Genomic DNA, 27,812 nt, shown 5'->3' with positions numbered 1-27,812 from the left:
CCACAAACATAACAAACCGCTACAAAGTCTATGCACAGCATAGTGAATCTAGAAAGATTCATGCTGCAAAACTAAAAGTTTCCTACCTGTCAGTGTAGTTTTGCAGCTTGAAGAGATTTCTGGATTCACTAGCGAACCCACCCAACTCCGCCAGAAAGATGAGGCAGGAGAAGGTGGAAATACAAGAACAATATACAAACGGACACCTTAAGAGACAAGGTGGAAATTCATTTACTTAAGGAAGAACTTAAAAACATTCAAAAAGGATTCATGAACATGACACAAAAACTAGAAAAAAAAAATATGAAGATGGCGCCCAAAGGTGGGAGCTTCCGCAGGAAGCATACCGACGTTACAGGAAGTACACCAAAGGGTGGGACGTCAACGCCCACCTGGGCTACGAAATAAAAGAGAGAAAAGACTACGATTCCGGACCCAACCAGTAGACTGCGGAATAATGCACAGCATAGTGAATCCTGAAAGAATCACGCTGCAAAACTACCACTGCCGTCATCAGACACCACAGAGGTCTTTGATTTTAGCCTTTATAGATAATGAGTAACCTCCCTAACCTGGCCTTCAAGGTCTTTGAAGATAACGTCCTGCAGATCCTACAGTCTTTAAATTGATGAGAAGGGTAAAGGCAATAAATACAATCCTTGTGGGGATCTTCAAAATGTAGTCTCTTCTTCCCACATTACCCACAAGGCCTAAAAACCCTTTTCTAGAAGTATCAGACAATCGGTACTCATAAAATCCAACAGATGAAAGAAAACTGAGCAGAGCTCAAGGAGACTCCCTGTCGCACCACGTGCATTAGAAAATCTGAGGGGCTTGCCTCTGGAGTGTTCTAGAGCCTGATCGGCTGCGTTAAAAAAATTTTTTACTTTTTTTTTTACAAAAGGACAAGGATGGGTAACTGCAGTCCATTATAGTATATTATGATATGTATTACTACTATTATAAATATATAGATAGATAGGTGTGTGTGTGTATATATATATATATATATATATATATATATATATATATATATATATGTATATGTATATATATATATATATATATTTTTTTTTTTTTTACAGCGAGTCTCCCACCTCGAAGGCGGTGATGATTTATTCAAGTGAATCTATGAAAGATCCAAAACTGGATAGCCATTTAGTAAAAAGCATCACCAAAGACAAGACTCGCTGTCCAAAACTCAATATGCGATAGAGGTAATGCACCTCCTAGACAGTTTTTGGAGGAATCGTGGGGGGATGTTGGACTGTTTAACCCGGCCTGCAGCCCTTCTCAACTCCGCATGAAGTTTCAAGAAGTGGATTAGGAGTATGGCTATTATGGCTCATACTATCAACCTATGGAAAGCCCACAAGTGTTGATGCCTCGTCAGGAGCCCATGATTCAAAAGCCTGTGGCTTTAGTACAGGACTTAACAGCTATGCGGCAGGATTATATCACTTTTTCCCTCTGCAGCAGGTTCTACTGAAAGACAAAGTTCTCCTGCATTAGATTCAGCAGCACCTTCTGTGCCTGCGACGGAGACTCTGGTGGTGGTGGTCCGCTTGGCGTTAAAGATGGAAGGCGGTTATATAACATTGGGAAAGATTCACCTCAATGGCAGGTGCTTCAGTGCGTGCAACAAACTCCTTAGCCAGGGAGATACGACTGTTAAATGTGGCTGGATGTTGCTCCGTACCTCGAATTGTTGCCGGAGAACAAAAAACAAGAGACAAGGAAGTTTCTGCTTGACGGGGAAAGGGCAGCATTAACATTGACATCTGTGGATTTGGCTTCCTTGGGTCTTCGGCAACTAGCAGGAGCAGCAGTTCTCCATCGCCAAGGATGGCTCAAGTGTCCCACCTTTTGCCCTGAGGTGCAAAGTAAAATCTTAGACATGCCATTCGATGGGGACACACTGTTTGGCAAACATATTGACCCCTTACAAGAGATTGAGAAGGACACAAATACAGCTAAGGCTCTAGGAACGCTCTAGCACAGAGACACCTTTTCAAGGGTCCCGTGGCAGAGGTTCATACTCCTTTCGAGGGAGCTAACAGAAATACCAGCCACAGTCTTACCAATATAGATATGGCTATCAACCTCAACAATCCTACAGAGCCACACCCCCCCGCCCACCCCGCTGCCGCTTACTCCAGACAGCAGAACAGAAGAAAGTAGTCCCCTCAGGCCAGAGACAATGCTAGAAAGCAGTGACACCTCCCCAGCACCTGCAACAATTCGGTCACACATCAACCTCAATGCCTTAAATATTTCTTTACATTTTAACCAATGGAGAAAACCACTTTGAAGAAATGGGTCCTACACATAGTAAAGTATGGTCATACCCTGGAATTCATAAAGTTCTCACGACCTCCTCCGCCTCAAAAGGAGCTCCCACATCCTCTCCAGCTTCTCAGAAAAGAAGCCCTGGTTATGCTCTGGAAGGGTGCTATAGAATGAGTGCCTCATTCTCAGGTGGGGAAAGGTTTTTATTCCCGTTTATTTCTGGTAAGGAAAAAGTCAGTAGACTGGAGGCCAATTCTAGACCTAAGAAAATTAAACTATTATCTGCAGAAAGTCATTTCCTCATGGTCGCTCTCCATGAGATACCACAGCTCCTCATTCAAGCGGATTTCATGACCACGCTAGATCTGCAGGATGCATATTTCACTTCCCTAGTCATCCCAAACATCAAAGGTTTCTCAGTTTCACTGTGACAGGTGCTCATTTTCAGTTCAGTTCTCCATTTTGGTCTGCGGTCAGCACCAAGAGTATTTACCAACTGTCTGGCTCCAATTGCTGCTCATCTCAGCCTACTTGGCCTTGCAGCTGTTCCCTTGCCTAGACAACTGGTTAGTGAAAGCACCGTCTTTTCGTCAAGCATCAAGAGCAACTTCAATTTGCCTTCAAATGTTTCCTTCCCTGGGGCTAACTCGTAATATTCAGATGTCCGTGCTGCATCCATCTCAAAAGATGTTTTTTCTAGGAGCAGTCTTAAACCTGGCATACTTGTCCACAGAACGCAAGCCGATTTTATTTCTCTGGTAACAAAGGTAAGAGGAAGAAAGTTTGCTTCTGTCAGACTGCTAAAATCTCTGTTAAGCAGAATTTCCTCTGCAATTCTCATGGTACCTTGCTCTCGTCTCAGAATGAGACTAATACGAGAGGAACTAGTCTATCAAGGTCTTCAGGTGACCGGATCTTTCGACGACCTGCTACCAATAACTCCAGTCATGCAGTCTGCTCTGCTTTTGGTGGCAGCGCTCCAGCAATCTCTCAATCAGGCTAACTTTCCTTTCTCTTACACCTGTTTTCGTCCTCACTACAGATCCTTCTCTAGAAGGATCTGTAGTGAGGACGAAATTCGGTTAGGGGCAAGTGGTCCAACGAGCTTACAAAAATGCACATTTTTCTGGAGCATTGAGCCATTTCTTTAGCCTTGCAGGCTTTCTTCCCAAGAATTCAGGGATCCTCTGTTCTGATAAGGACACACAGTACCACATGCATGCATAACCTGAACAAGCTAGGAGGAACACTCCCACATCCTATCGCAGGAAGCACAGGAACATGGAAGTGGCTTCTCTCTCACCACATTTCTATCAAAGTGGAACATCTCCCAAGAGTGAGGAACAGTCTTTGGGATACCTTGAGCAGAACTTTCAACTTTTGCCACGAATGGGAGTTGGACCAGAAGGTTCTAGAGTCCATTTTCTAGATGTGGGGCAAGCCCAACTTGAATCTCTTTGCTTTCAAGATGAATCCGAAATGTCAAGTCTCTGCCAGCTGGGAGGGTGAAAAGGGTTCATGGGGAAACGCCTTTCTGATGAGATGGACAATAATCGGGAATCTTCGCCTACGTGTCTCCCTGTCTCTTGAACACCCCCCAATTTTCATTGATTCTGAGACTACTGATGGAGTGTAAAGAGCCATGCTGAATGATTCTTATTGCTCCACATTGAGCAAGGGCCAGATTCTCCACCCACATCCAGCCCGCTGCAGCTACATGGGTGGTTACTGAACTCGGAGTTGAGGGAGTTAGATCTCTCAAGACTGTAGATGTACTTGCTAAAGCAAGGTCACCTTTACTTCTAGAGTCAGCAAAATGAAAGCCTTCACAATTAAGGCGCCTTACCTTAGTTTTTCTAATGACTATGTTCTCCTTAGAACGAATTCTGTTTTTATTCCAAAAGTTTCATCAACTTTCCATCTTAATGAGCCGGTTATTCTACAAACATTCTTTCCTAATCCTCCGACTGAGAAGGTACTTCATACATCGGATGCTAAGAGATGCCTCAAATTTGATCTTTCTCATACGAAGTCCATCTGGAGATCTGATCAATTGTTTGTGTCCTGTGGTGCGCAAAAGCCAGGTATGGCAGTGACTAAAGCAACAATTGCAAGGTGGATTGCAGCGGCTAGTCATTTTTGCCACAATAAAGCAGACAGTCCACTTTCTGTCAAACCTAAGGCTCATTCCACAAGAGCAGTGTCCTACACAGTGGCGCTTTTTGCAGGAGTGCCATTGGATAAACTGTGCTGTGCTCCAACATGGAAGAATGTGCATACATTTACACTGCATTACTGCTTGGATTTGGCTACAGAAGATGACGCAGCTGTAGGTCAAGCAGTTTTACGTAATCTTTTCCAATAAGGTAAGCCTCTGTTTCAGAGGTGATAATTAAATGCTAAAATCAATGGATCTGCCTCACATTCGATTACTGATTTGTTCTTTTTATGCATAAATGTTTCTTTTCAGATTGTATTGCATATGTATATATATTTGAGGTACTTATTTGCCATTCATATAATACCAACCATCCTCTAAAATTAAATAGTTGTACTGCTAGCTATTCTGATTCAAGCAAGTGACTCTATGAAAGATCCAATACTGGATAAGAAAAAAGTTACTTATCCAGTATTGGGGTGTCTTTCATAGATTCACATGCCTGAATCCTACCCAGTCGCCGAGGCGGGAGTCGGGCGACGGAGAATGATTCAGGCATGTGAATCTATGAATGATACCAATACTGGATAACTGAAGTTACAGGTAAGTAACTTGTTTTCTTATCCAGTATTGGTATATTTCATAGATTCACATGCCTGAATCATTCCCCGTCGCCGGACTCCCGCCTCTGCGATGGGGAATGATTCAGGCATGTGAATCTATAATAGATACCAATACTGGATAACTGAAGTTACAGGTAAGTAACTTGTTTTCTTACCTGTTACTTCAGTTATCCAGTATTGGTATCCTTCATACATTCACATGCGACTCACCCTCCTCCCTGGAGAGACTTCCCTTATTACTGATATGTTACTCTTGTCACTTGTGCTAGAAAACTTGAGGGACTTCCCTCTCTGTGGAGTGTTCTAGAGCCTGATTGGCTGTGTTTCAACTTTGGTTCTGTTTTTTTTACAAAAGGACAAGGATTGGTTACTGCAGTGACTGTGCAGTCCATTATAGTATAATTTATGTATTACTACTATTATATATGTTTGAGGCATATGAGCTACAGAATTCATACTACTGCATAGATCGCCATCTGGTGTTGGGCTCGGATACTTGCACCTTGTTGTTGTCATGGAAGAAGTCTTTTGTAGTCATGAGATAGGGGACTCCTCCTTGGGGTCAAAGTGCGCATGGGCATCAACTCCATCCTCTGATTGTTTTTTTCCGCCTTCAGGTTCGGATGTAATTTGCTGTAATCTGGGTCAACGTCGTTCGATGTGCAAACTCTCACCGCTCGACGGTATTGTTTCGATCCCGAATCTCTCTCAATGCGTGTCCAGTTTCTAAGACATTTTCGAGTCCGGTCGTCGATGTGGGCCGTTGGGCGTATCGGCGACAGCATATGGAAAGGACTCTATTAAAAAAAATGCAAGTGTGGGGCTACATTCCCACACACAGATCTCCACGAGGTCTGCAACCTTTGTCTCTCGCCAGAACACGAGAGTCTACACTGCCAGGCCTGTGACTCTTTCCGGTCCAGGAAGACTATAAGTGATCGACGACACGAAATGTCCAGGTCAACAGTTCCGGCGCCGGACTGGGGAAGAGTAATCTGATCCTCCCAACTGCCTGACTCTTGCACCCACTGGTATTGCAGAGCCTGCTGCAGGGGACGTATGTGCAATGGGCACGATGAAGATGCAGGAAGCCATGGAATCCAGGAGAGAGGACACTTGTCTGACCGTCGGGTGGTGTGACTGAGTTCTCGGCATTTCATCCTGATCGATGAAAATGTCTCTGCCGAATAGCACACGCTTGCCTCCACGGTGTCCAGCGACGACCCGATGTAGTAAATGTTCTGAGCCAAATTGAAAATCAATTTTTTAAAATTGACTCGCAGACCCGACTTGTTCAATAATTGGAGGCTGTAGGAGAGAGGCGACTGAAGTAGGGAGGCGACTGAAGTAGGGATGGAGTGGAACTCTTCAGGAGCCCGTCGTCCAGGTACGGATAAACTAATATTCTATGCCTGCGGAGAAAAGCCGGCACCACTGCCATGCACTTTGAAAAAGTCTGTGGGGCTGACTTGAGACCGAATGGTAGGACTCTGACCTGAAAATGGCGTAGAGCAATTTGAAAACTGACAAAATTTCGAGGTATTCTGTACACTGGAATGTGGAAATAGGCGTCTTGTAGATCTATGGAGCATATCCAGTCTCCTTGATTTAAATGAGGGAAGATCTGGTGCAGAGCAAGCATCCAAAACTTTTCTTTGCAGATATATTTGTTCAAGATGTGTAGGTCCAGAATTGGTCTACTCCACTGACGGACCTCTTTTCGACCAGAAAATATGAGAGTATACCCCCTGGCACCTCTGATGAACAGGAACGTATTCTATGGCTTTTTTCGGCAGAAGACGGTTTACTTTCTGGTGTAAAATATGATGACACAAGTGGAGTCCTCCGCTCGGAGAAACAGTTGGTGGTGGGGTCTTGAACCGTAGCAAATATCCATTCTTGACAATATTCAACACCCATTTGCCGTTTGTTATGTCTCCACTCCTCCAGATGACATGCGATACTTCCTCCTACCGGAGTGGCCAACGTGTTAAGAGGAAGCACTCCCTCATTGCTTCGATGGCTGCATTTAGGTAGAGGTCTGCTGCTTATTGTTCCCTCTTCCTCTACCTTGTCTCCGTTGATGAAAGTGAGACCACTGCTGCTGCTGGTGACCCTGAGACGACCACTGAGTTGTTTGACCCCTCTGTTGGAATGAGCGTTTATTGTAGGAGCGAAAGCGCCTATGGAATTCCTTCAGTTTCTCAAGCCCCACAGCTTTCACAGTGTCCAATCTTCGCCATTTTGTCGTCTGAATGTAGCCCGAAGAGAGAAGACCCATTAAAAGGCAGATTGGTGATCTTCTGTTGAACCTCTGATTTAAGGCCAGTCAAACTTAACCAAGAGGAACGCCTCAAACCGATACCACGGGAGTACCAGTGGGCAGCCAGATCAGCCGAATAAGCGGAAGCACTAATCACCTTATTTGCCACTAGACCTCCCTCTTGCAGTATTTCTTGGCAGTCCTGCTGATCCTCTTTTGGTAGTTTGTCCGCAAGCGGCCCAGAGAATCCCACAAAGATCTATCGTACCTCCCCAGCAGAGCGAATGCACTGGCGACCTTGATGAAAGATGCTGAAGTGTTGCACATCCTTCCACCTATAGAGTCCATCAATTTGCTATCCTTATCCGGAGGTGCTGAGGAGGAAGACCGAGATAATGCGTATTTCTAGCCGCCGCCACAATGATGAAATTCGGAGGAGGATCAGATCGAAGAAATAATGGATCTTGGTCAGGGGCCTTCTATTTCTTCGCTATTCAGGAGGGCACAGAACCCACCGTTGCTGGTGTCAAAAAAGTCTGTGTAGCCAGTTCGATAAGGCCAGGACAAGAGGAAGCAAAGGCCGGACTGAAGAGCGGTGATGGAGAGTCTAGAAAATTACTGAGGAGGAAACAGTTGGGACCGACATAGTGATCAACGTATTCGCTCTTCTACAGAGAACCTCATTAAACGTGCTTAGATCATCAATTGGCGACACTCTGGATGGAGGTGTAGTCGTAAATGTTGGAGAATACTCTCTGATCTAGGACCTGGTGGAAGAAGACCAGGTAGGAGACCTCTGTCGCCTTCTCTTCGGAGAAGAATGATAACATCGAACCTTGATCGAACATATCGGGCATGTGGAAAGCGCGATCTGCGTGGACTCCTCCTTCTAGAGGAAACCACAGTTGGTGATCTTAATCTTTGTGGTGGTGTTCTTAAAGCCTCATTATGGGATGTTGAATCCTTTGACAGATATAAAGGAGAATAGGTACGGGAAAAATCCGACCCCGGGCTACTGAGGGCCTTAGACTTCCTACGCCGTGCCTCCTCACTAACCACCGGAGAGCCCTCCGGGGAGACCTGGACAATATGTAGTCCTGGAGACTATCCAGACCTTGAGGGCGATCGAGATGCAGCTCCAACCTCCTCTGAGGCAACAGCAGGCTCTTTATCTCGCGACGTCGAGGGCCTCTGCGTCTACCTGTGCTGCTCCCTCAACGTCGACCTGTGCTTCTCCCTTGACGTGGGGTGATGCATGGAAGGAGTTGGGGACCTTGGTGTCTTCAACGGCGACCTCGCCTTCCTCAGAGGACCTCGACCGTCGATGGTGTCTTGGTGACTTCGGCGAACGCTCTCGCCTCCTCAACGTAGACTTTAATGCCCTCTGCGTTGACTGGTCTCGAGACTCCTTCGCCGATTGCAAACTTCTCGACGTTGACCTACGGGGAGGCGATGGAGAGTGCCTCGCTCTCAATGGGTGTTCAGATGTCGATCGACCCACATCTTGAACATACCTCGAGCCTGAACTTTTCGACGTCGAGGCCTTTCTCAACGATGGAGACTGTGTAGGCCGCTTCTTCGACGGCGATAACGACTGCTAACAGTCAGGAAACTGCAGTTTCCTCGATGTTGTAGAGGCAGAATGATGCTGGTGATGTTCCTGACGAGAGGGCGGCTCTTGACACGCAAGGCCACTTTACAGCCGGGCTGTTACTCTCTCAAGCATAGCTTGAAGGCGAACCCTCTGTCACGAAGAGCCTGCAGAAAACTTAGGACAATGATAACAAGAGTCCATCTCGGAACTGGAAGGAAGACAGGGGATACACACAGTGTGGTTCGGAGATGGCCATCTTATTTCCACTGGCTGGACATTTGCGGAAAAGAGCCGGCAGTTGGACAGGAAGAAATGAAGGTGTTCTCTCAGAAAATGATGCTAAACCTCTACCAGTGCTGAGAGCCTGATTGGGAGGCAAAACAACTGTGGAAGAAAAGGTTAATATGAATAAAACATAAAACCTGCTTTATAAATTGCAACAAATGAATTTATCTCTTTTTTTGAAGTTCAAATAAAGTTGAATTGTTTTAGTACATGGGAATACAAACACAATCTATATACATACTATATACAACATAAGACTTGTAATGAAGTTTTCAAACACTCTTGGCCAATCCAATCATCCATCCTATCATTCATACTACATAAAAAACATAAAAAAACATCAATTGGTCTTGGCGTCAATCGCGACTCAAAACAATACGTTGTGGAGGACAGAATCCTAAATGCGGTCTGCCACTGTCAAAAGTCTTTCATAAGTTCAGTTTGAACAGAGAATCACTCCCTTGTTGTTTACAAACATCCGTTTGTGAATAGGAAATTTTTCAATGACCCAAGACCAGGTAGGTCTACGCGTTTCAAACACCGTGAACCTCGGGGTTCTCCTCAGGACCAATAATGCCACTGAAACAATAAAAAACATGGCTTTAGGACTGCTGTCCATAATCAGAGACTGGCCCCTGTACTACATCTGACCACACTCTCATACCTTAGTTCATCAATCGAAGCTCCAACTGATGTCAGGTGGTATTCCCGAAAAAGGTGGTGAGCGGGGGGCTACAAATGACAAAGAAGACCCAAAACAGACATTTAGTGTGCATTCACAATCATACTGCATTCACTGCTAGGCGGCGATGTTTGGTAGTGAGACTCACCCTGAATGGAGAGGAATCCTCTGGCCCCGTATCTGAATTGTCAACACAGTTGTTTTGCCTCCCAATCAGTCTCTCAGCACTGGCATTTGTTTTGTTTTGATTATGATATTTTGGCTCAGCCTTGCTGAGTTTTGAGTCAAGGCCCTTTGGTGTTTTTTGGCTAAACCTCTACCAGCACAGGAAAAACCGCAAAAAAACAAGAAGAAAAGCCATTCCTGACAGAAAAGTCAGAAAACTGTTGCGCTCAAGCTCCAGGATCATCATAGAAGGAGCTGGAAAAAAGAACTGACCTAACTGTCACCTGTGGGGCATGCTGGGAGCAGAGTGCTCCCTGGAATTCTTAAAGGCAAAGTGTTTAGAATCTCGGAAGCCTTAAAGGCAAGGTGCCAGTTCTCTTTTCTGTACTAGGACACTAATTCGTATGCAGCCTATGGGCCAAACTGCCTGCAATTACCTGTTCTTCCTTGTTGTGGAAAATAAAGGATTCTTGTATGAAACCATTAGTGTATGGTCTCCATTACAAGAAGTTTTGAGAGGCTTATTTTCATACAAATAAACTGATGTAATCTTGGCTATTTGCCCTGTTTTCTGATTGTTGTTGGAGCTGCATATTTACGTATATGTATGCATGCATACATATGTAGGTGTATGGGTTTGGAAGTATTATATACTTTATGGTCTGGGCATACACTTGTATATGTATGTGCATATACACACACCGGTGTGTATCTTTTTTTCAAAACCGTACACCGACACACAGGAGCACGCTTAGCCATCCAGCTCAGGGTTTTTTTCCTAAAAAACACGCCCCCGTCTTGATTAGATTCCAGTGACTTCTTAATCTCCTTAATTGCCCTCATAACATCCTGTGACATCGGGTCTTAGGTCTGTGAGCCCGCCGCTTATTCATTCTTCTTTGAGGTCACCACCACTGTGACATATTTGTCCAGATTGGTTTGTGTACAGGTTGGCTTGAGAGGTTTATCCTACACCATTGCGAGGGTTATGATGTTAAATGGGTCTATGCTTGCTGAACTGGTTATCTGTTACATTTGGGCTCACCACTCGCTCCTCTGAAGAATTCTAGTGTCTCTGGCGTGGGTATAATCTGAAAGAAACAGGTTAGTATTAGATTGCTTACCTTAGAATATCCTCAGTCGTCGGACTGGATCCGGAAATTTTTGCGTAGCAGTACCCTTGCGTGTCGGTAGGCGTCTGCGGCTACGCATCCGGCGTCGTGGGCGCTGTGATGTCGTCGGAGTACTTAGACGCCGCCTCCGCGTGCTGACGTCAGTTCTTCTTCTTTTTTCTGCGCCAGCAACGCAGATCTGGAGAAAGTGGTACCTTAGTCACTTTTTGACAAAACTTTTTTGAGATCTTTTTGATCATTCTTCGAGTCTTCGACTCCGATCGGTGCCAATAGGGATGCCAGGTTTTAAGCCTTGTGGGGACTGCGACCAACTGATGTTGGTCACAGACCCTCACCGACTGTGCCTCCACTGTCTCTGCGTCGATCATGACAAGACCTGCTCCGACTGTCTGGCCTTAAACTCGAAAGGTAGGTGGGAGCGGTCCCGCAAGTGACTCGAGCTCCGGCAGTCGGCCCGCGCCGTGAGAGGTCCTGGTCCGGGCGGAGGTCGGGGGACCAGTCGCGGGGGCGGAGCCATCATAGCTCCAGGAGTCGACATCACTCCTCAGGATCGAAGTAGTCAGGTATGCACAAGAAGTCGAAAAAACTTCATCGCTCTTCCGACTCCCTCACCTCCTACCATGGTTTCGGAGGAAGGGGCAACCTTCAGTGTGGTGTTGACGCGGGCAGCCAAGGCTTTGGGCCTTGAGCTCCCCGTCGCGGCCGTGAGGACTAACCTCCTCACTGAGGTCCATAAACCGCAGTCAAGCTCCACTGAGCCTCTGCTGCCGTTTAATGAGGCCTTGACTGACATTCTTTTGGGCACTTGGTCCAGGCCCGCTACTTGCCAGCCTGTAGATGGGAACGTGGCCAGACGCCACCGCCCGGCCCGGGCGACCCTGGTTTCCTGTCCACCCACTCCACCCCCGAGAGCCTGGTCATCCAGGCCACTAATTCCCAGACTGCATTCCAGTCGACTCCGCCTGATCGGGAATCCAAGAGGTATGAGAATTATGGAAAGAAAATATTCTCTTCCCTTATTTTGGGACTGCGGTCTTCCAACACCGCATGCCTCTTGGGCCGTTACACCCACTCATTGTGGGACACTGTCGCGGAAGTTCTGCCACAATGCCCGGCGGCGGTCAAGGCTAAACTCGCTCAAGCCCTTGCGGAGGGTCGAGATGCGGCACGTTTCGCCATCCGGTGTGGGCTGGATACCACCGACTCACTGGGCAGAGCGATGGCAACGACTGGCGATTCGTGGTTGAGGTAAGTCAACTTTTCAACGGATGTCCAGAATACCCTCATGGACATGCCGTTTGATGGCCGTCGCCTCTTTGGCGACAAGGCAGACCATGCGCTTGAGCGCTTTAAGAACTCCAGGGCTACAGCCAAGTCCTTGGGCCTCTCGGCCCCACGCCAGCAAACAGGTGCCTTTCGCTCCTTTCGTGGCCAAGGAAAGGGTGCCCCAACACGTCCTGCCAGCCACGCACCGCAGACTAACATCCAGCGCGGTGGCGGCCGTGGAAATCGCTGTGGAGGCGGTCGGGGACAACGGTGGGGCCAGTCCACACCTTCCCCCGCAGCATCCGCCTCAAAACCCTCCTAGTCCGTGCTTTCAGGCCCATGTGACGCCAGTGGGGGGCAGGGTTCACCATCACCACTCCCACTGGCGCACTGTCACATCGGACAGGTGGGTACTGCAAATCGGGGGTGGAGTGGGTGGACAGGAAACAAGGGTCGAAGGGGCTACTCCCTCCCCTTCGAGACGATCCCTCAAGCCATGCCACCGCAATACCACCTCGTGTCGAGGGATCACTTGAATCGTCTGCGAAGGGATGTTACGGCCCTCTTGGCCAAGGGGGCCATCGAACGCGTTCCTGGGCCAGAAGTAGGCTGTGGTTGCTACTCCCACTACTTTCTTGTTCCTAAGAAGGGCAAAGGGGGCCTACGCCCTATCTTGGGCCTGCGGAACGTCAACGGCTTCCTCCGGAAGAAGTAGTTCAAGATGCTGACATTGGTTCAGGTCTTAGCTGCCCTGGACCCAGGAGACTGGATGGTAGAGTTGGACTTGCAGGACGCTTATTTCCACATCCCCGTCCTGCCGGCGCTACCTGCGGTTCACGGTAGGCCACAAGCACTTTCAGTTTACCATGCTCCCCTTCGGCCTTACCAGCACCCCACGGGTGTTCACGAAAGTGATGGCGGTGGTCGCAGCTCATCTGCACAGGTTAGGGGTTTCAGTCTTCCGCTACATCGACGACTGGTTGTTGAAGGCGGGCTCGCCCCAGACAGTCGTCAGCCACCTCCAGACGACGGCAGACCTCCTGCACCAGCTGGGGTTCTCCATTAATGTACCGAAGTCACATCTGTGCCCCTCCCAGAAGCTCCTCTTTATCAGAGCGGTTCTCGACTCGGCGCAGCTTCGGGTTTACCCCACCGAACAGCTGGTTCGGGATATACAGGCTCTGATTTAGATCTTTCGGCCTTTATCCCGAGTCTCGGACAGGTTGACGCTGCGGCTTCTGGGGCTGATGGCCTCCTGCATCCTTCTGGTACATCACGCCCGGTGGCGGCCGTGGAAATCGCCGTGGAGGCGGTCGGGGACAACGGCGGGGCCAGTCCACACCTTCCCCCGCAGCATCCGCCTCAAAACCCTCCTAGTCCGTGCTTTCAGGCCCATGTGACACCAGTGTGGGGCAGGGTTCGCCATCACCACTCCCACTGGCGCACTGTCACATCGGACAGGTGGGTACTGCAAATCGGGGGTAGAGTGGGTGGACAGGAAACAAGGGTCGAAGGGGCTACTCCCTCCCCTTCGAGACGATCCCGCAAGCCATGCCACCGCAATACCACCTCGTGTCGAGGGATCACTTAATCTTCTGCGAGAGGATGTTGCGGCCCTCTTGGCCAAGGGGGCCATCAAACGCGTTCGTGGGCCAGAAGTAGGGTGTGGTTTCTACTCCCACTACTTTCTTGTTCCCAAGAAGGGCAAAGGGGGCCTACGCCCTATCTTGGGCCTGCGAGACTGGATGGTAGCGTTGGACTTGCAGGACGCTTATTTCCACATCCCCGTCCTGCTGGCTCACCGGCGCTACCTACGGTTCACGGTAGGCCAAGAGCACTTTCAGTTTACCATGCTCCCCTTCGGCCTTACCAGCGCCCCACGGGTGTTCACGAAAGTGATGGCGCTGGTCGCAGCTCATCTGCACAGGTTAGGGGTTTCAGTCTTCCGCTACATCGACGACTGGTTGTTGAAGGCGGGCTCGCCCCAGACTGTCGTCAGCCACCTCCAGACGACGGCAGATCTCCTGCACCAGCTGGGGTTCTCCATCAATGTACCGAAGTCACATCTGTGCCCCTCCCAGAAGCTCCTCTTTATCAGAGCGGTTCTCGACTCGGCGCAGTTTCGGGTTTACCCCCCGAACAGCGGGTTCGGGATATACAGGCTCTGATTCCGATCTTTCAGCCTTTATCCCGAGTCTCGGTCAGGTTGACGCTGCGGCTTCTGGGGCTGATGGCCGCCTGCATCCTTCTGGTGCATCACGCCCGTTGGCGGATGCGGGCTCTGCAGTGGGACCTGAAGTTTCAGTGGGCCCAGCATCAGGGCAACCTGTCCGACCATGTCCTGATCTCGGAGGGCACTGCGAGACACCTGCAGTGGTGGCTCACGGACCGCGATTGGGTCAGCGGCAGATCCCTCTCCCTTCCCCAACCGGAGCACGTAGTTGTGACGGAAGCGTCCCTCCAGGGCAGGGGAGGCCACATGGGAGAGGCGGAAATCAGAGGTCTCTGGCGGAGTCCCGGCTCCATATCAACCTTTTGGAGCTGCGGGCGATTCGTCTAGCACTGAAGGCATTCCTCACCTCTGTCTGGGGGAGAGTAGTGCAGGTGTTAATGGACAGCACCACCGCCATGTGGTACTGCAACAAACAGGGTGGGGTCGTGGACACTCTCCCAGGAGGCTCTGCGCCTCTGGCAGTGGCTGGAACGTCAGGGCGTGACCCTGGTGGTTCATCACCTGGCAGGTTCTCTGAACGCCAGGGCGGACGAACTCAGCCGCCAGTGCATTATGGATCACAAATGGCGTCTGAACTCTGACGTGGCGCAAGGTCTCTTTCTGCTGTGGGGAGAGCCTTGGTTAGATCTATTCGCCACCGAAGAGAACGCGCAATGTCATCAGTTCAGCGCGTAGGAATTTCCAAGGCGGCACTCGCTCAGAGGCGCTTTTCGTCGCGAGTGGAGTTGCGTTCTGTTGTACGCCTTTCCGCCTATACCACTTCTGCCCAGAGTGCTGTAGAAGATAAAACGCGACCGGGCCCAAGTCATACTTGTGGCTCCGGACTGGGCACGAAGGTACTGGTATCCCGAGCTACTCAGTATGTCAGTCGATCCCCGGTTCGCCTGCCTCTTCAGGAGGACCTTCTGTCGCAGCAACCGGGGACGGTCCTCCACCCGAACCTGTCCAGTCTCCACCTCCATGCTTGGAGATTGAGCGGCGACAGTTGAGGCCATTTGACTTGCCTCCTGAAGTCTGTAATATCATTCTGGCAGCCAGGCGTCCCTCCACTAAGTCGGTATACGCCTGCAGGTGGAACAGATTTGTGGCATGGTGTACAGCAAAGGCTGTGGATCCTCTCTCTGCCCCTCTTTCTGAGGTTCTTCTCTTCCTTCTCTCTCTTGCCCAGCAGGGCTCTGCTCTGGCCACTATCAAGGGCTACCTTTCTGCCCTTTTGGCCTTTCTGAGGCTGCCTGATCAACCATCTTTGTTCAAGTCCCCTATTGGAACTCGTTTTCTGAAAGGCATCACTCGCACGTTTCCACCTGTTCCCTTCGTGATGCCTCAGTGGGACTTGAACCTGGTTCTTATCTGATGTGCGCTCCCTTTGAGCCACTTCACAACTGTCCTATCCGCCTTCTTACTTTGAAGACTGTTTTCCTGGTTGCCATCACCTCTGCCAGGAGAGTGAGTGAGCTCCAGGGTCTTTCCTCTAAACCTCCTTTCCTTTCTGTCCATCCGGACAAGGTTGTGTTGCGGACTAGGCCCTCTTTCCTGCCCAAGGTTGTCACGGCCTTCCACATCGGGCAGTCTATCACCTTGCCCACCTTCTTTCCGCCTCCGCATCCCTCAAAGGAGGAAGAGCGGCTCCACCGTCTGGACCCAAAATGTGCGCTCTCATTCTATTTGGATCGCACACGCCAGTTCCGGGTGGATGACCAACTCTTTATTGGTAACGTGGGCGCTAAGAAGGGACGGGCGGTACACAAGCGGACCATCTCTCGGTGGGTCGTCTTGTGTATCAAGGCTTGTTACTCCTTGTCAAGGAAGGAGCCTCCTGTTGGGCTGCGGGCCCATTCCACTCGGGCCACGGCAGCTACCACTGTCCTGGGCCACGGTGTCCCCTTGCAGGACATCTGTCAGGCAGCTACGTGGGCATCGTTGCACACGTTTGCAAGACACTACTGCCTGGACAGCCAAGTCCGGAGGGATGGCTTCTTTGGCCGTTCCGTCCTCCAGGACTTTCTGGTGTGATTGGTTCGCAGCCCCACCACCGGGGTTGGTATTGCTGGGGTATCCATTCTAAGGTAAGGAATCTAATACTAACCTGTTTCTTTCAGATGAACAAGTTACTCACCTTCGGTAACGATATATCTGTAAGATACAGTAGTTGGTATTGGATTCCTTACCGCCCCACCCATCCTCCCCGTTCTGCGAACTGATATCTAAGGTTAAGGTCATCTCCTTTCAGGGCCCTTAGTTTCAATGGCACCAGTGTTGGTTTTTGACATGGCTCTGTGTTTTTGGCGCGGAAAAGCTGTGTCTAAGAACTGACGTCAGCACGCGGAGGCGGCGTCTAAGTACTCCGACGTCATCACGGTGCCCGCGACGGACGCGGAGCCGCAGACGACTCCTACCGACGCGCAAGGGTACTGCTACGCAAAAATTTACGGATCCAGTCTGACGCCTGGGGATATTCTAAGGCAGTGGTTCCCAAACTTTTGACTCCTGTAGACCCCCATTGATTCACCACTGGAAGCCAGGGACCCCCACGCTATTTGTAGGATTTAAAATTCAAACATTAACCCCTTCCCTGCTCATGACGAGCTCAGCTCGTCATGAGGCACAGTTGAGCTGTGCTGATGACGAGCTGAGCTCATCCTGAAACTATAATGATCAAGGATTTTCAGCACAGGAGGAAAATATCAATAGCAGCCAAGGTTTAAACAGTAATTTGAAAAAAATAAAAACACGTGTGCACACAAAACAAATACTCAGATTAATAAATATTTTAGGGGCATATTTACAAGCCCCTATCACCATGAGAATGTCACTTTTTGCGACGTTCCCATGGCGCCAGGACTTCTCTTTATTTACAAGGTAGCGTTAAGCCACTTAACATGGCTGAACGTTGGCTTGTAAATAAGACCCCCTTACACCCAATGTTTAGCGTAAAAGGGGTGGCAGTGGGTGTTGGGTGGGCGTTCCACGGTAACACCCATTGATTTTGAGACTGCCCCCTATTAACAAGGGCAGCGCAAATGGGAGGCAGCGCCAAAATTAAGACCAGGGAAAACCTGGTCTCAACTTGGCGTAACCAGGAGAAATGCTTTAATAATCCTAGTTTTTGCGAAACCCCTTCGATTGCTTATGTTCAGGAAGATGACCCTTCCTGCACATAAACAATCTTTTAAGAAAATGACATTTTGTAACTTCCATGTGTGCTGCATTAAGCAGCACATATAGAAGTGACAAACCAGCATTTCAAAATTGTTTGAGTAGGAAGGGGGACCTTACTGTACATAAACAATCTTCTCCTGCACGAAGACACCCTTGCACTATAGTGCAAGGGTGCCTACGTTGGCACCACAAACTTAAGTTTAGCGTGAGCGTAGGGGAAACACAGGGCCGCATCATATTCTTGTAAATATAGGTGCAGCCCTCCGTTTCTGAAGTGGCAGAGCGTGTCGATAAGCCAAGGAGGCCAACGATTCTCTGCCACGTCTGTTGTTATTTTATATTGAAAGAATTTGGAAACAATGAAGAAAATTGATGGGAAGGTTGGTGCTGTATCTCCATGACTAACTTTTAAATGGTTGGTTTTATTTTGCAGTACGAGGCTCCTGCTACTGCCAGGGCCAGACTGGAAAACCAAAGCAGCCCTGGCAAATGTTTTCAGACCAGTCCCCATAGGGTGCACACCAAGTGCAACGAGTGAGCCTGTCCACTACACAACAAAGGGGGCTTTGGGATGCTCCCCCCAAAAAACCTTTAGGAAACAATGGTGCTGTCTACCACACAGTTATCATTACATATTGAATTGTATTAGCTTTTAAAGAATAGTAAATTAAGTCCTTACTATGCACCAGAATATGACAATCTTTTTTGTTGTTCTTCAATAATTCCCCCACTATCAACCTCCAACAGTACCTCTCATCTCTCCATAGCCCCTCTGTCACATGTATTACATTTTTTATAGCATCTCTCATTCCATTGTATGAGAGCACTTTACATCACACACATATAGAGACTGTGAATCATACATGTAAATCAGTGTATAGAAAATGTCACACAAGGCAAAGGGGACTACGAGGTGTAGAATTCACGTCATTCATACTGGTAGGCATTTTTAAATAGTGCTTGGTCTAGAAAAGCGCAAACTCAGAATTCAGAACATAACAGTGTGGTTAGCATTGACTTTAACAATAAAAATATATTTCCACTTAAATAAACCTTTTTAGAAAGACTGGGAAAAACACGTCACTAACTTGAACCGTGCAGTTTGCAAGCAGCTCTTTGATGACAGTTTATAGGTCACTGTGATAGATTGCGATTGTCACTTATGAACTACACAGTACCAAAATAATCTGTTTTTTAAAATGCATTATACATGTTCTTTGCAGTAGGCATGTTAACCCTCTGTGCTACATTAGATAATTCAAATCTGCCACTGGACAAAACTCTCATCTCCCCCAAACAGATATATTAATCACTGGTGTTATCTTGACACTTTTATTGTTGTTTGAAAACTGCTAATGAGACAAGATACTTTCATGCTGTCTGCGGACCCCCTGGGAATGTGTCAAGGACCCCTGGGGGTCCACGGACCACAGTTTAGGAAACACTGTTCTAAGGTAAGAATCTAATACTAACTTACAGATATATTGTTACCGAAGGTAAGTAACTTGTTCTTTAGGGTACGGAGCAGCAGGGGCGCGATCCTGTCCCTTGTAGTGGCGTTACAAATCTGTTGGCTTTGCCGGTCCCAACTCTCTGTAGGGGAGGGCCGTGCTGGAGACACCTCGTTCTGCACTAGCACTATGGGCCATCGGGCACAGACACCCCAGCGGCTCTTCCAGGGCCGTGCCTCGCCTCATCCGTGCGCGCCTCTGCCCTATTGCGTAGCTCTGCATATCGCCTCCGGCAGCACGGGAGGGCCTCTCCTATGGCCCTGAGCGCACTCACTGGTCTGTCATAGTGCTGCGTCCTGCCTGCTCCGAGCACTGGTCCCTCATGTGCCATTTAGCGGGCCTATGCGTTGGTCAGCACATGAGGAAGGGTTCTTGTGACAACTCTACTAAGATATCTTTGCCGACTGCCTCATCGTGCAGGCAGTCATAGGGACAGCGGCGGTAAGTGCGGGGACTGCCAGACCACTGCATCACTGGTAAAAAAAGCCTGTGCAACCTCAGGCGGACATCCTAGTCATTAAAAACTAGCTTGACCGTGAAGCACTGTCATTTCCACCAGTCTAATGAGTCTTTAACTTTGAAACACAGGACGGCGTCACCCTCCAGTCTGTTGAAACATTCCGAGTGCATGACAGTCTATTTCACTGTCTTACAACCGGAGACGTGACCTTACGGTTTTGCCACAGTCTCAACACCTTCCTACATCACACAGATCGACGTTGATATTTTCAATTTCATCCCTCCTTTGCTTCATTCCCCCAAGAAAAGACTAAGACGCTTGCAAACTGCATAGTCCTCTCTGCAACCTGAGAGGCCTCCTTGTGTTGTCATCCCTCAGATAATTCTCACACTGCACTCCCGCCTGGTAATCTTCCTTCTCAAGAAATATTTTTGACGGACCCAATATTGATCGATCAGCAGTTGCCCATCACCTCAAAGATTTCCCAGAACGAGCATGTTTCTCCTCAAACCCTCTAATCTCTTTTGAGACATTAGGTTTCTCAATATGCATGCAGGAAATGCCATTGCAACCCGCTCAAAGGATTAGAATCTTCTCACTTGCCCCTATTTGTAGCAACAGCAGAAGTGCTTGAACTCACCTATCCACTTTGAGGGTCTAGAAATAAAACAACTCCGTCACAAGGAGCCAAAACCTCTTTGTGACTGCTCTTCAGTTACAGTGCACTTATCTTTGGTACCGCTATTCCGGAGCCAGGACGCGCATTACTACATTGTAATGCTGTATTTAAACTACACTTCGTAGCTACAGCTGAAATTGGTCATTTGAAAGCTGAGATTTATGTTTTAGTATTTGTTTCTGTTGCTGAATCATTTTACATGGAGGCTGATGGAGATATGGCCTAATTACTTGTACCCTGTTCCCCACACCTCTCAACACGGAAGTACTCAGTTACTGAAACTGGAAAATCTTGCTTCAACGGGGACAACTTTTAAATTTTTTTTATTTTCCAGTGAGGTAAGGTTCTCCTCCTATTCCAGCTAAATCTTTCCTGTAAGATTTGGTTAGAACTTTAACTGTTAATTTTAACTGATTGCTGAAGTGTCACAAAACGTTATTTCTAACTATTGTATTGCCTTTCTTCTTCACACAGCAGTACAGAGCACGCGGTAGAGGTTGGGGTCGAGGCACTTTCACCGGAGGCAGTAATGATTTTAAGAATCGGAGCAAAGATGAAGAGTGGGATCTGGAGTTCCCCCCCAAAAGTAAAAAATATTATGTGGTATGTCTCAAGAATCATTAAGAGCTTGCTCCTTTTTTCCATTCTTTATCTCTCTGTCCCTATCCCCTCTCCATTTCCTAATGTGCATTTTCAAACTTACTGTCATCGGGTGAAGTTTTTCTGATTAGTCCAGTAAGTGTAGGTGTACTAATTGACTCTTAGGGGGTGTCTGCACATTAGTATTATAATGTTGCCAGTCAATACACAGGTTGTAAATGTCATTCACAATAACTTGGAAAACGGCTTTTAAAACAATAATAAAACAAATACAAATCTACAGACCTATGAATTTCATGTGGCGTCTCTAGTCAACCTGGTGATAGTAGGACTGTATTGAAAAAAAACCTGACACTGCTAGTGCTGGCAACATTATAGCTTTCCCCAGACCCTCCCTTGCCTGTTTTCGCAGACCCTCCTTCCCTTTGTGTTGCCTCTCGAGTCGTGGCACTTTTTCTTGTTTATATTTTTTTCCATGCGGCACAGCTGTACAAAATGGCTAAAAGAAACATTGTGTTTTTTATTGATATGTTGCATATTCACCTTTTGGGTTATTGATAGCCTTTAATAACATTACAGCAACAAATCATCTTTCTAAAAATTGGCTACATGGAGCTTCACTTTTTTTAAAGGCACAAAGGCTGTTTGCGCTTTTTTTTTTATGGACGGACACATGCGTAGACGCTGTTGCTGATCAAACTTGGCTGCACCAGTGAGCAGTTTCTTGTGTGATATTGAAGTTACATTTTACTTCAGAATAATAATTTCTCTTTACATTAAACTCTTATTTAATGCACATTGCATTTGTGAAAACATGTACCTACTATTCTCAACCCAAAAACGGAACCTGTCCTGGCAGACAAGGTTGCCAAAATGTGCCAAAATGGCACCTGCGAACTTGCAAGATACTTGAGTAAGCAGTACTTGACTCTACTAACTATGCATCCTGCATTCATATTGGTGTTCACATAAAGCAAAACTTGTAAACTGATGCTCTTGTAGAGAAACAAATGCAGTTGCCACATAGTAGAAATTAAATCTAGCAGTAAACATTGAAAGGTGCCTTGTCTTCTAGCAATGCAATGAGGCTGTTACATGGACGAGTGAGGGAGAGCCAGGTTAAAGTCTGGTGAGGCGAATACTAAAGAAATTAACCTGCCTATATATAGAATATATATATATATATAGTGCCCAAATAGGGTCACCCAATAATACACAACACGGGGCGAACAATTGGACGTACTCTCAATTACAAGAATACAATTATTCCGAAATTTATATTTTTATTTTATTTTGATAATTATGGTTCATTTAATTTATCAAGGTTCGCAGAGTGCTGAACATGAATAGATGCATAATACTTAATGAACGTACACATAGGTCCCACACAAAGCATTAAAAAAACTCATTAAAAATTCCAAAGTTACATACTCATTCGTCACTCTCAATCAATAGCATTCTAACACTCATACATATTGCTAAAATGTAACAATCAAAATTTCTATACAGCCAAATGATGTAAGTATCGTAGGTTTTCTTGTGTATCCTCCCATTAATGGATAGAGGCTGGATCCAAATACACAAGGTCATTTGGCGCCAACGTGCGTTTCGATGTCTAGCTCAAGGGCAGGCTTCACCTTCATCAGGGTGGTAAATATATAGTGTGTGGGATACACAAGAAAAAAACCTTCCACTCAAAAGTTAGAGAAACATACACTATTGAGACCAGCTAAACAGGAAAATATCCAAGGGTACATATAAAGGACAGGCTTCAGACGTCTCATTAGAAATGAAAAGAGCAAGTGATTTGGAAAGGCATAGGTCAATACGCGGGGTATAGAATTAATTAGACTAAATCCACCGTATACCCAGTGGAATGCCCAGGCCTACCTGAGCTGCCCAAGACTATTCCTGGACGGGCTTACATACCTTGAGCTATATATCACTACTAACATCGCTGCTAATTTAGAGCACAATGTCTTGCGTATCCTTGTCAACTTTCAAGACTATGTCGAGCAGTGGAGGAAACTCCCTAACGATTATGGGCTGTGCGACTCTGTACAAAATGATCCCCCTTCCACAGCTGCTATATATTTTGCAAAACTCATACTGCAAAATACCAGAGGCCTTATTTACAATCCTTAACACCTTGGGTGCTAAGGGTTTTCCCCCTCCGGTGCTGGATTCCCAGATTCTCCATTGTTCATGACAAGGTCAACTCGTCATAAGCACAGGGCAGGTAAAACCCATGACGAGTTGACCTTGTCATGAGCACTGAAGAGGTTAATAGTGAACTTCGCTTACTTTTGTGGGATGAGTTTCAGCCACGTATAGCGCTACAAACACTACAGCGAAACCCTTACGATGGTGGTTTGGCCCTACCGGATATCATGGCTTACTATTGGGCGGCACACCTCATTATAATTAATGAATGGACTCACGCACCATGAGATCACCCCATTTATATGTTAGAGCGACTGCGATTCAGAGACTGCATACATTTACACTATCACTATCTCTATCGTGGTGAAGGCTGTAGCCGGCTCCCCAATGAACAGTAGAGGCATGGAAACAGGCTGAGAAGCAAATGAAATGGGATAAGAAACCCACAAAGGAAACTCCTCTATGGAAGGCAACTAGATTGAAGGAAATTGGAAAACAGAGGTTTTAGGCAATGGGATTTAACCCCTTCACTGCGGGGTGTTTCCCCCCAGCTGTGCAGGGGGGAGGGAGGGTGGGCGCGGCTGTGCTTGTGACGAGCTAGCACTCATGACGAGCTGAGCTCGTCACGACCACACCCGTTTTAGAACGATCAACACAGCAGGGAAATTTTCGCCGCGTGAACGTTCCAACGGCCGTGACGAGTTCAGCTCGTCATGAGTTCAGCTCAACCCTGCCTCATGACAAACTGAGCTTGTCATAAGCACTCAACGGGTTAATAGGAATCTCCAAGGTGTGAGACGTTATGGAAAGAAGAACATTGGCCCCGTTCGCTTCGCTCCAAGCTACATGCCCACTTCATCGGACCCAGTCCTATGCTTACCTTCGGCTGCAACATGCCTGGCGAGCTGAAGGATTGGACGCGGTACGCTGCCGGAATATGCCCCTCCAGAAGGTAGACTCCTCCAGGAGGAGATCCAGAGTCAAGCTATCTTATTAACATATAAGACACAAATTAACAATATCCCTGACAACCTCGGCCCACTCAGAACTAAATGGGAACAAACTACTGGTCCGTTAGAGGACCTTAGGGAGGTGCTCTTATGCACCCACGTTCAGCATAGGACCTATTTCGATAATGCGAGACTGCACGCTATGGGTATGGCAGATACCCAGATTGCCTTAGATGCTACACAGAACGCAGGACTTTCATACACACCCTCTGGGAATGTGCCAGGATTCAAACATATTGGAATATTGTGGCTCAAGAATTAAATCTACTGAGGGCTCAACTTGAGCTGGAACCTCTATCTCTTACTGGGAATCCCCACTGAGGTGGACCTCCCACAATATACACTGATGCTGGTTAACCTGGGACTGGTTGTAGCTAAAAGATAATGCTCGCTACTGGGGTGCTTCTCAACTCCCTACACTGCTGGAATGGAGAAAGTCTGAATCTGTATATGGTAGAGAAAATGACATATGCGGCAAGGGTGTGTCCCCGAAAGTTCCGTAAGATATGGACTCCATGGCTACAATACTATGGTTTGGAGTTCGGAACCGAGGGGGAGGGACTAGAGCTGGTAATGGAATGATCGGGAAAAGAGCCTTAAAATCTGTAATACCTAACCTATTGTGGGAAATTATTGATTTTGATATGATCTTCAGCAAATGTATATTTGTAACTTTGCGAACTTGGATGGTGCTCTCAGAGGGAGTGTAGTACTGTTTTCTGTCTCCCATCTACTGTCACGGTCTATAGACTGCTCGGCATCATACACTCATGACTTAATTGTTTATATTCATCAACGTTTAAAAGCAAATAAAAATATTTTTCACAAAAAAATGATCATTGAAAACTGTTAATCAAAGTAAAAAATATAATAACAAACCGACACTGATACCATATAGGTGACCATGAGGTCCGTCAAGGAGAGGCAGTCTGTAACAAATGTTAACAGAAAAAAGAAAAACAAGATCCTAAGAGAGTCAACCGAAAGTCACTTTTCCACATTAACATCGCCGTTGGCCTCCGCAGTGACAACAGCAGAGGTAATTGCCTACCAGGACTCTGGAATACTAGTGAACAAACTGGTAGATAAAGATTGGGGTGGAGTGGCAGACAGACCAGCGCAGCCACCAGCAAATTTGGGAAAAGGGTATTTTCAACCTAAAATATACTCAATTTTCATTTGTGAAAGATGATGGCGCAGTGTTGAATCTTAGTATTAACAAACTGAATCTCTCTTCCCCACTACATCCAGAAGACTCAACAGGCAAAGGCATATCTGCCAAATTGGCCAAATCAGGAGGATGAAGCATGGCACTACCCAGCTCTACAATTAAAGGAGTAATAAGAGGCAGCAGATCCACTCGTAGCTTGTGTAGCTCCGCAAAATGCAAAGTTTACCGATAAAAACACTGGGAAGGAGAATAAAGAAAGCACACAACGCACAGGAAATTTGCCCTTCCCCACTATTTTGGTGGTTTCAAGATTACCATCAAGAATGCCATTTGAGCCAGATATTAACATAAGGACGTGTCAGAACTATGCAGCTTTCTCAGCACTCTGTGCCAGAAGCTTCTATAACAGCGGGCACTGCGGCTAACTCTACTCTAGATGAAATCCTTATTAAAGCAGCGGGAGAAAGACCCACAATTGAGTCTGGATGTCATTGACCTAGATCTCCGACATGTACAATACTAACTGGAAGACCACAGCGATGGCAGCAAAGATTCAGTTCAGTGAGATCCCTGTGAAGATAGTAAATAACACTGACATTGGCATTAAAACAAAAGTCCAGTCACCAAATCCACCCTTCCTTGGACTGCAGTCGGAACTAGTCCCCCCTATGCCAGGGGACAGAGGAGCAAAGGCAGGGGCGAACAAGACACCCCCCCCCCCCCACCCCCCCCCACCCCACCCCCCCCGAACGACGTGGTCAGCAATACGTCTTTCATTACGACTGAAGAGTGGGAAAATTTGGTCCCCACATATTCCACAGAGGACAAGGGAGAAACAGCCCCTCAAGGCACAGGAATTACTATAAAGGGGAGTTAGAAGGAAATACTAACAGGAGAAAACAAAATATGAGCCTTTCTCTTAACTCCTTCCGTGCTCACGACGAGCTCAGCTCGTCATGAGGCACAGTGCTCGGGTGCTCATGACGAGCTGAGCTCGTCATGAGCCGTGGAACGCTCATACGTGGGGCTAATTCCCCCGCTGTGCTGAATGTTCCACGAAAACGGGCGTGGTCATGACTAGCTCAGCTCGTCACAAGCACCGTGGCGCTGTGCGCGCCCCGCTCCCCAGCACAGCGGGGGAATTACCCCCGCTGTGAAGGGTTTAAACACCATTCAGCTTTCAACAAAGGCTCTGAAACATCCCTCGGACAAGATGGCTATTCAACTTACCCTCCTTAACTGTCTAGCCCTGCATGTCACAAGCATTCATAGCAAGTTGTCGGAAATTAAAAACTTTATTGAAAGATCTCAATCTGAAACAGTAATAATCCCGCAAAGCTGCACCTGCCATTTAATTGCAGAGAAACCCGTAACGCTGCCATACAGTGATGGGTGATCTTCTCATGGATTTAAAAAGTACCAATTGAAATATTGGCAAGCTTAAAATGAGCAAAATCAAACTAGAACAAGATTATAAGTAAATGATATTGCCCGTCCAGGAACAAAAAGAGCAATCCGAGTCTGACAAGTATGGAAATACTCTGGTCACCGCCTCCATGGTGGTTGGGAAAGATACAGGGCCAGGCAAAGGTGCGCCCTCAGTCAATACAACACAAGGAACCGGGAACTCAAGGAACAGCCAATGAATATAAGCTTTTGAGTACCGACCCCTCAGGGCCCTTAGTCACCCCTGAACGCCAATCGGTGTGCAGCCCGCCAGCAGCGGTAAAAAGCAGATAAGCCAATCAAACGAGGGGGCGCCTAGTCGAATAAATGGCAATTATCCAAACCGTGTCGGAAACAGAGGAGAAAAGGGTGGAACAACGATCCATTTATAAAATACTTCTTTCAAGTCGTACCAAAATCCCCGAGTGGACATCAGCAAGTATGAAGTGCAAGTGGGGGACCAACAAATGCGCATCCTGAGCCGAACGCTATTGACGCCCACTGCCCAACAGGGATGGAACAAGCAGGAGAGGTGAACTTAAGCCAGCACAATTACTTCGGACTCATCAACTTAAGAGCAGGCCGAAAATCAACTGGAAACTTTAACAGCAGGTGAAGCTGCTCCTGCAGTAACAAATTGCAATAGCACATACCGAACAACTAAAAACAAGGGATGCCAAATCAAAAGTGAAACCGCAAATAGAACGAGGCCAGTGAAACATCAAAGCGTCAGTGTACGGTGCACGGGAAAAGAGCAAAGCCCGGACTCCGCAGAAAGGGTAGAACAAAACTTGATGCTCCTACGCGCAGGGAGTAGTGGCAAATCCTTATGTAGTGGAACACTCCCAAATGAGCCCCGACGGGTGATCCCCAAGTCAATTCTGTTATACTGGAATATGAATCTAAAGGATGAGGAGACACC

The 27,812-nt window shown here is 47.3% G+C and overlaps 1 protein-coding gene across 2 annotated transcripts in view; it reads left to right on the top strand.

Moving 5' to 3' along the window:
• Positions 1–27,812, top strand: part of THRAP3 (thyroid hormone receptor associated protein 3) — a 269,684-nt gene that overhangs the window by 203,190 nt on the left and 38,682 nt on the right. For both annotated transcript variants that reach the window (XM_086956473.1, XM_086956472.1), the window contains exon 11: positions 20,975–21,103. In XM_086956473.1, coding sequence (XP_086812599.1) covers positions 20,975–21,103 — 129 coding nt within the window. The remainder of the gene's footprint in view (positions 1–20,974; positions 21,104–27,812) is intronic.

Source organism: Lissotriton vulgaris, chromosome 2_1, assembly GCF_964263255.1.
Source record: "Lissotriton vulgaris chromosome 2_1, aLisVul1.2, whole genome shotgun sequence".
Classification (NCBI taxonomy): domain Eukaryota; kingdom Metazoa; phylum Chordata; class Amphibia; order Caudata; family Salamandridae; genus Lissotriton; species Lissotriton vulgaris.
This window is presented reverse-complemented; position numbering and strand designations above follow the sequence as displayed.